The sequence below is a fragment of the Tetrao urogallus genome (genome assembly GCF_951394365.1).
Source record: "Tetrao urogallus genome assembly, chromosome: 1".
Lineage (NCBI taxonomy): Eukaryota > Metazoa > Chordata > Aves > Galliformes > Phasianidae > Tetrao > Tetrao urogallus.
Window position 1 is genome coordinate 117,222,150 of NC_136813.1, and position 9,429 is coordinate 117,231,578.

Sequence of the window (9,429 nt, forward strand, 5' to 3'; positions counted from 1 at the left end):
TATGGGGACCGCTCGAGTTATACAACCGTGAGATCAGACACGCACGCGGGGGAAGGGGACACACGTTGCTACATCAAACTGCCACGTCTAATAGGATGTGCATGAGTCAAAGTACACCAAGTGGGGGGGGTGAGGGCAGGGGTGCCGCTGGGGCAGGCCTGGCACTGGGATCAAGGGGTGCCTGTGGGCCGTGGCCATCTGTGAGGTGTGAGGGAAATATGGCCGCGCCCAGCAGTCCCACGCGCTTGGTACCCAGCAGCCTGGAGCTGCCTTGGCAGCGGGCAGCAGTGCCGTGTTTCAAAGGTCCGGGAACGCACTGCTCACATCTGAAGGGAGGCTGGAGAATGAGAGGCTGCTCAGGCTCATCTGAATAAGTTCCGTGTCGCTTTTCGGCATCGCTAAGCAGTATTTTACACCTACAGTGTGGGGGAAGAGGAGGCATCTAGAAGAAACGCTCCTCTGGGTTTGGAGGTGCGTCGTGGCTGCAGCTCCTGCTCACAGAAGCAGGAAAGGAGGCATTGTGTACATGAAGTCCTGTGAGTCCTTTTCTAGTTAACACAACTGCTCCCTCAAAACGAAAGATGGAGCTGCTGCAATCTTGAATTCACACCAGTCTTTATCTTTGTGAGCTCTTTGTGATGCAGATTTTAATTCCTCCAGAGCTCTGCTGACATCATGGACAGATCCTTTCAAGTCAATCATTGGTGTTGCAGTCCCTCCCTGTGTGCTTTCCTCCACACTCTGCTCCGAGGATGCCATACCATAGTTCTGTCCCATCCTTTCTTGCAGTGTGCTGCAGGGTAGGATTGACACGCATCACTGCAGCTTCCCCTCCCCTGGGATTTGGTTGGTTCACAGAAAGACATAGGGATGTCATGTTGACAGTTGGAGTCAATTTAAAGGGGTTTATCACTTTCCTTCTTCAGGTGACTAGGATAAAGGAGAGAAACAAAGTGATTGTGAGACGGAAGATATAGGGAGAAATTACTTAGTGTTGCGTAAATGCCAGTTGCTAGCCTAATCCTGCATGGCAGTGCCAGCTTGGCACTGCAAATCCTTCATGTAAGAGGTGCCATCCAAAACATAATATGCTGCACTTCTTACCCAACAAGCTTCTGAGAAAGCCTTGCCTTGACAAGGGCATCCAGCCCTTCGAATACTTGGCATTTTGGCAAGGGTTTCAGTTATTCATCACTTTATTGGCATGTGTGGAACAGGTTTCCTGCCAAGGACAGGAGCGGAAGCCCCACCATAGCCTCTGGCCAACAGCCCATAGCTGTACACTGCAGCAAGCAATCCCCAGTCCCAGCATGGGGTCAGTCTGGAGCCACACACATATAGGGAAACACATCTCTAACCCCACTGCTTACACAGATGTGCCCCTTTCCCAGTGTTTCTGCTATGCTCAGTCCAAGTGTGAGCTTGGTGCACGTACCTGTAGTAATCCTCTTGGGTGGGGAGTGGCACTCCATGCAGAGGGTGGTGAGCATGGAGCCACTGCTGCTGCTCCAGTGCCAGGCGCTGCAACTCGGCCGACTGCGCGTGCATGGCCTGCAGCTGGTGCGCTGCCGACATGGGGGCAGAGAGAGATCCTGGCAGGTCTCTATAGGGAGCAGCTGTACCAATAGACAAATGAAAGAATGAACAAGCTAGTGTCACAGCTTCATCCGTGCTCCTACAGACCAGTCAAGGCTCCACGGCACTTAATGGCATTGTGATACACCCAAACCCATACCATGCCGGAGCTCTGCCTCATAGATCTCCACCGATCTTGTGACACCCCCCATGGCCACCCTGCCCCACGGTGCTCTGCTGATGCCCTCTGAAGGGGTAAAGCAGGTCTGAGAGCACTCTTACCAAAGAGCTGGTGGCGCAGCACTTCGTTCTCATGGAGAGGGTGAGGGAGCAGAGGGTTGGGGATGGTGCCAGCCGGGTATGGGATCCGAGTGAGGTGCGATCCCGAGGCAAGGGGGTCGATCAGAGGGTGGACAGAGGCTGAGGCTGGGAAGAAAAGATGTCAAAAGGTAGTTGTCTCGTGCTTGGTAAGTCACAAAGGGAAGAGCACAGGACACAACAACAAAACAGGTATGGAGCAAGTCGCTTTGCATTAGGACTGGAATGATTTCAAGGCATGCAATGCAGTACCATTGCCTTTGAGCGTTACTCCTTTTGCCTGCATTGAATTTCATGTAAAGCAGTGTGGCCCATACTCTGTGCCCATACTCTTCAGAGCTGGTTCTGCAAGGGCCTGCTCTACCATCTAGCCTGTACCCAGAAGCGAGATACTGTTTTATATGAAAACTGATTTTTCCAATGCTTTGGAGCCACGCCATTCACTTGTATCCAATGCCACCTCTGAACAGCTGCAGATGATTAATGCAGGTATCTGCCTGTGACTGCCACCACATCCTGCTGACCTTTCACAGCACCTCCGCAGGCACGGCAATTTCTTTCTATTATATGATAGTATGGGCTTTGCTTCCATGAGATTTTCATTAAGCTGCTTTTTACCTTGGTATCCTGTGGAACAAAGAAATGGAAGGGGCCACCTCCATTCTGAAGGATGGTTGTCTCCAATTCCTTACCATTCTTCCCCCCTATCCCATCCCAAGAGTGGCAGGAGCAAACTACAGAGCAAACTACAGAGCCAACATTTCCCTGGCATTAAGGATGCTTTTGAGGCTGCTGTTATCAGGGCGCCCATGCTCTCAGCAGACCCTAGGGTGAGGAATGCAGCCCACAGCCCCATAATATGGTGGAGCCAGTGCTCACATGGCATTGCATTCTAAGAGACCTAAACTAAAAGCTGTGGTGAAAACAGTTCTGCTCTCCACCAAGCAGCAGACTCACATGGCTTTTGCAAAAGATGACAGTGTCTTTCGGATGGGAGGTCCACAAGGGATCACGAGGGTGACCTTTTCTGGGTGAATAGGTGGGGCTAAGGCCCTCTAATCTTGCATCAGAAATATTTGGGCTTTCCCAGAGGCAGATGGACGGGATGCAGCAGGAGCAGAGCACTGCTCTGTGCAGTCCTTACCTGCGTGTATGGCATCCTGCTGGTGGAGGTGTAGGTGGGAGTGGATGTGGGAATGCTGATGGTGATGAGGCGTCACATTGAGCATCTGCAGCCGGGCCAGTGGGTCATTGCTGAGAGCAGCCACCCGCTCGGCGTGCTGGCGCTCGGCTGCCAGGCGCTCAGCATAAGACATGTCAGGACGCAGAGTGGGGCCAGCTGCCAGCGCCAGCCTCTCCCTCTCCAAGTGGCCCAGCCCAGGATGGAAGGGAAAGGCGGGATGGAGACCGGGGGCCGTCTGCAGGCTGAGCCCACCATGGCGTGGGAATGGATCCATGGCAGCAGCTGGAACGGCATGGAGCTGCTCCAGCTCAGCCGGCTTGACTTCAAACCCAGGCTTGAGGCGCTCACGCAGGTCCCGGTCTCTCAGGTCTCTCTCACGGGCTTCCCTCTCCCTCAGCTCCCGCTCCCGTGTGGCTGGGTCGCTGCTGTAGATGGCTGGCACGTTGTAGCCCAGCAGGCCTGGGTCGATGGCACCCAGCGGCACGTAGAAAGGGTGGTTGCGGTTGCTGGGGGACATGACGTGGGGCCGGGCGTATTCACTGAGTGTGCGCAGGGCCGGGGTGTCAGGGCCCAGGTAGGGGGGCACGGTTGCTACAGCGCTGCCCTGCTCAAAGGAAGGGCGGTGGGGGACGGGCCCCAGTGAGGAACACTCCACTGGCCGGCCCTCCTGGGCCATCTTCTGCAAGATAGCAAAGAAACAGCATCAGGATACTTGTGGCCCACCGCCAAGGTCAGCCTCCAGCATCCTCTGGACCTACCACGCTCCTCTCCAGCTCCCGCTCCTTCTCCCGCTCCCGTTCCTTCTCTCGCTCTCGTTCCCGCTCTCGTTCCTTCTCCTCCCGAGCCTTCTGCTCGGCCTCCCGCCGCACTTTCTCCACCAGGTCTGCCCTCTTCTTGGCCAGCTTGGAGCCATCAAGGGGCACGAAGTACAAGTCTGTGCGGGAGCAGGAGTTGAAGCCACGGTCCAGGTGCTTGTTGAACCTGGGGGCATCAAATGCAGCGTGTCAGTGCAGGGGGAACGGGGAAAGAGCAGGGTGGGGATCTTCCTGCCCCTACCTTGCCGACTGGCTGGCATGGCTTGGCACATCCACTACCTTGGGTGGCGGTGAGGGGCTGCGAGCGGGTGGCACAGGGCTCTCTGGGGGCTCATACTCCTCTGATGGTTCCTGCTTGATCTGGGCTGCGCTGAGCGGCAGTGGTGGGGCTGGGGTGGCTAAGCTCCCTGGCAGCGGTGGGGCAGGCGGGGTGGGTGAGGCGGCCTTGTAGCCACTGGCCACAGGAGAGGATGCTACCCGGTAGCCTGGGGGGGTTGCAGCCCGGAATGGAGCAGCCGAGGAAGCTGGGGGAGAGCTTGGCTTGTAGGGAGCTGGGGGCTGGAAGGTGGGGACAGGGGAGGCTGCACATTTCCCATATGGGGCCACAGCTGAGGGAGGCATTGGGGGCGAGACGGTCTTGTAGGGGGCCGCAGATGGAGAGGCCATGGTGGTGATGACGGTAGAGAGGGTGGTGGCTGCAGAGGTGACTGGAGGGCCAGCACCATGGGCCGGAGAGGGGGGTGGGGGCGGGGGGAAGGTGTAGGTGGCAGGACTCTGCCCCGGGGGATGAGTGCATATGGAAGGGTAGCTTCCCTGGGAAGAGGTGGAGGAGGAGGAAGAAGAAGATGAGGAGGAACAGGAGGAGGAGGAAGAAGGGGCTGTAGCAGCTGAGGGAGCCTGGCTGTAAGTGGCCTGGCTGTGGGGAGGGTAGAGGCGCAACCCATATGTGGCATGAGATGGGTGATGGCTATTGGACTCCAGGGCATGGGGATAGCCCCCAGGGGGTTGTGGGGGGGCTGCTGCTACAGCTGGGGAGACCCCCCCACCACTGCTGTGGCCATGGTGGTGCTGCTGCGGTGGTTGCTGGTGATGAGGAGACTGACCGGGGAAGGAGGCTGGGAGATGCGAGCTGGCATTGCCCAGGGGGCGGCTGTAGGGAGGAGGGGCCTGGCTCCATACAGGTTGTGAGGGTAGGGAGGGCTGGGTGTACTTGGGGGGCTGGCTGGACACTGAAAGGCCGCTGGGCGGGGGAAAGGAGTGCCCATAGGAGGCAGTGTAACTAGGCAAGGGCTGGGTGGGGGAGGGCTGTGGGTACTGGGAAGAGGAACTGGAGGGTGGCAGCTGCGGAGGGGCATAGGGGTAGCGTGAGGGGGCCAGGGGCTGTGCCTTGTCCTGGCCTATCCCATGGGGTGATGCCATGTGCCCACTCAAGGCCTGCCCTGCCATACCTGGGGAGCTGGAAGCAGCTGCCACATTGTTCAGTGGGCGTAGGGCTGGTGGGGGTGGCAGGTTGGCTGAGACATGCGGGAAGGAAGGTGCAGAGGCTGGGGGAGCAGGCGGTGGGTTGGCTGGGGAAGTCTTCTGAGGGGGCAACCCCCCAACCACCGACGCCAGTGAGATGGGAGTGGTGGGTGGTGGATTGTGCTTGGCGCTGAGGGTCTGCTCGCGACTCCCCGGTGCTGAGAGCCCCCCTGCTCCACCAGCAATTTTGGAACCAACTTGAACCACATTGGCCGTAGGGTAGAGAGGAGCGTGGGTGGAAGTGGAAGAAGAGGAGGAGGAAGAAGAGCAGGGGGCAGAAGTGGTGGCAACGGCAGAAGAAGAGGAGGCTGGTGTCTGTGGGGCTGGAGCCTGGAAAATGCGGGAGGCCTGGCCCTCCAGCTGGGAGTGGTAGCCTCCACCAGTGGGGCCCTGTGGGTGGGCCTCGCCTGGGAGACTGAAACCAGGCTCAGGTGGACGGGCCAGGCTGTCAGAAGTGGGGGCGACCGGAGGGCTCTGGGGGAAGAGCGGAGGGTGGTGGTAGGAGAGGGATGGGCCCTGGGACAGCACAGAGGAGGAGTCGGAGTCATTCTCCACACTGCCAGGGCTGTAGACACTGGGTGAGGTGCTCCTGTTATCCTGGTCAATGTCCCGTGGGTCGCTGCTCATCTCATCATTGAAGCTGTGGCCATCGAGGCTGTCAACGTCAGAAGGGGATGGAGGACAGGGTAATTCCTGAAGTAGTGAGAGGAAGAAAAAGTTATGTGACCTCCCTGATAATGCATGACACTTTTCAATCTCACCTTCCTCTGCTGTCCCTAGCATTAGAAAAGCACACTGAGGGAAGGAGGCTTCATTTGGCAGTTCTCTTGCTGCCCTTTGGAACAGCAGCTCAGGTGCTCTTGGATACTTCATTACACACTTGGGGAGGAGATGGTGATGGGCATCTCATGTTCAGAGGCACAGTAACTGTTACAGATGAGGCTGAGACAAGGCACCTGCAAGGTCCCAGCACCAGCACCAGTAATGGGCTGCTGGCCAAGACATGAGCCAGTACTACCACCAGGTGGCACAGCAAGGGGGGAGGTAGTGCTGCCCACACAGCCCCCAGACCCACAGTTTTTCCCTTGAGTAGGGCCTTCCTTGACACCCTGCTCAGCAAGAGGCCTGCTCCCTGGTCCTTTTCCAAGCCCTGCCCTAAGCATGTCCTCTCTGCCCCACTCCTTACCTTTTGGGGTTCTCTTTGTGTTTCCCACTGAACTCTTCCACTGCTTGGTGATTAAGCAGTTAATGTGGCAACAAACAAGTGAGCCTCAGAGCCTACAAGAGCAGTTCAACTGAAAGAAAGATCAGTGCTGAGCTGAGCAGCATCCACGTGGAGAAATTACATAGGTGTAACTGCAGGTGTCACTTGGGCTCTGCCTGCAGAAGAGCTGCAGGGCACAATCTGAGGTGACAGAGCTATCAAGCAAACAGAATCTCAAGCTAGGAAGATGTGAGCAGCACAGGTAGGGTCCAGAATGTGCCAGTAACTGTAACAGAGAGAACTCACCTCAGTTTTGGTCTTTTTAGGAGCATTGCTGTCCTCCCCCTCACTTTCAGAGATCTCTTCTGTTCGGCCCTGCTTGCTGCCCTTGGGGGTGCAGGATTCCTCCACCCGGCCTTTCTGCAAGGCAGACAAGAGAAAACAAAGAGGTGAGAGGGCCACAGGGAAACCTCCCACCCTGCCCAGCTTTGCCAGCTGGCAGCAGGCGAGACACAGCACCATTTCTGTTGCAGATCATAGCAGGCAGTGGGACATTGTAGTGGCAACACTGAGCCAGGATATAGCAAAAAGCAGTATTGAAAACTGAGATACCAGGAAGCACAAAGAAAGGAATACAGCCCCTACAGGTAGCTAACTCAGCACGGGTTGCATGGTAGATCCCATCTGGTCTGCATTCCCAAACGGGTCATGCCCATTCTGAGCAGCCCTTTGGCACCCTACAGCCGCACACTACTTCATACTACCTTTGTTGCTTGTCGGGATTTCTCAGCTTTGCCATCACTGCTGGAGGTGCTTACACCACTGGGGGAAGCTCGACCCCGTGACCTGAGCTCCTCTCGGGGCCCTGGAGTCTCTTTCTTCCGTCCACTCCGCATAGACATCTGGAAAGGGATCATCGGATAAGTTCTACTTTGCACCTCCTTCCACTCCTGCCCTGTCCCCTGCCCTCCCAAAGCCCCACGTCCTGACACTCCACCACATCAAACTCATGTTCACCACCTCTGCTGCAAGCCTCAGTCCCAACCCACAGCACTTGCTGGTCACTGGGATCCCAACTCCCTCTTCCACCTTATGTACCGAGTCCTTGTTCTGTCGTGTCTTCATTCTTTTGGGTGTGGGACCCCCATTCTCCTTGGCACGGCTTGATGAAAACATAAATTTTTATCGCTCTGCAGCCCCCTTCCGCTGTTCTGAGGGAGACTGAGGTGGGCAAGAGCAGGTCTTCTGGAAGGGAGGGCTTACACCAGCAAGGCAATACGACCCTGGTGGGCACTGAAAGGGAGACAAGAAGATGGGGAGAAACAGTGAGTAGACTATGGAACATCCTTTTGTGGTTTGTTATAGAAATATGACAAAATTATTACTGTTTCTTTACTTATTACGCACAGATGTAAGGATCTTTACCAAGAACGCAATAAATTTTCCCATTAGTAGGAGAAAAGATTTGTTCACTGTCATCTCTGATTTGCAGTTTCTAGGACTGATACAAACATTATGTGAGGCAGTCAGGATGCAACAGAAATTTTTTGAGGGAAGCAGGGAGGAATGAGTTATCAGTATTTTGATTTTCCTCTGGAAGCATTTTAGTATTTCCATTTCCTTGTTGATTTATCTCCAGAGAGAGATAAGAGTTAAAAAAAAAAAAAACAGAAACAATCACCACTAATTTTCTGCCTTCAGAAGTTCCTCTTTGCACTTGCCGCTGCAGTAAGTTATCCTTAACTGGCCACGTGTTATCATTATCTAAGTCTGTGTAATAAGCCCCCTGAGATCTCTGCTGCAAGGAGGATGATACAGCCCTGACCTCCCCAGACCACACACACGTGCTCACATATACCAGCATGTTAGGATGGGTATGTGACAAGTCTTGCTCATGCTACTCAATGTCCAAAATAGGTGCAAGAACATTCATTTAGCTTTGATGTTACATGGCACAAACAGCATCATTCTGCTTAGCTTGGACCATCTCCTTAGACCTCCTTCGTCTCCATCCCCTCTGCTGTTTCTCTATGTATCAGTGTCATGCCCGGAAATGCACAGAACTTTGCACCAGCAGGGAGATTTCCAAGCTCCCTCTGAACAAGCTTACAATCTGTGCCATGTCCTGAAAGCACTGTTAGATATTTAACACCCCATGATGCCAGAGGGTTCCTAGTTCAGAGTATGAAAACACCATGATTCTGTTAGCCTGGGAGCTGTGCTGGGGTCAGTAAGGAATGCTGCTTCTGAGGCTAGTTTGCTTGGCTCCAGCTCAGGACCCTTTGCATTGCCCTGCACTGCACAGGCATATCCAAAGACGCCGTCCTTCTCCAGTCTGTTGTACAAGCTCCTGCACCCAGCATCTGGATGGGCAATCCGCAAGACAACAAAATTTGTCCCGTGGTTGAAGCATCAGGAAACATACACTTGTCTTCTGGGTTATATGCTTGGCTCTGGAAGCATTGGGAAGTTTTGGGAACTCAGCACTCCTAGAGGCCATCCCAGATTTGGAGAGGTCAGCCTCTAACTGGCCAGTGCTGGAGTCTGGAAGCACTCTCCAAAGGGAGCTGAACCCAGAGATCAGAGCAAAAGCATGGGATGGGAGAGCTCATGGCCCAGCTGCTGAGTTGCATGGCCTGAGTCGCTGCTTTCCACTGCCTCCATCTCCCTGCTCATAAAACACAAGTAATTTCCCTGACCTGCTCCTTGTGGGATTCCTCATCTTCCCTGGCCAGTGCTGAGACACTCATATAGAAGATACTTGGGAAGAACAGGGATTGTTTGTTTTAATTTCATTAATATTTTATTTGACC

General features: G+C 54.9%; 1 protein-coding gene across 1 annotated transcript; it reads right to left on the reverse strand.

Annotated features, from left to right (window-relative positions):
* Window positions 1-896: 896 nt before the first annotated feature.
* ATN1 (atrophin 1) lies at window positions 897-8,976 on the reverse strand (the record flags this gene model as incomplete). The annotated part of the gene is made up of 10 exons (XM_079549177.1): window positions 8,896-8,976; window positions 7,715-7,909; window positions 7,381-7,518; window positions 6,923-7,036; window positions 4,133-6,105; window positions 3,835-4,057; window positions 3,038-3,755; window positions 1,858-2,001; window positions 1,436-1,616; window positions 897-930 (listed from the first exon to the last, which is right to left on the reverse strand). The coding sequence occupies exons 2-10, from the start codon at window positions 7,790-7,792 to the stop codon at window positions 897-899; spliced, it is 3,603 nt and encodes a 1,200-aa protein (XP_079405303.1). The 5' UTR covers window positions 7,793-7,909; window positions 8,896-8,976.
* Between the last annotated feature and the right edge of the window lie 453 nt (window positions 8,977-9,429).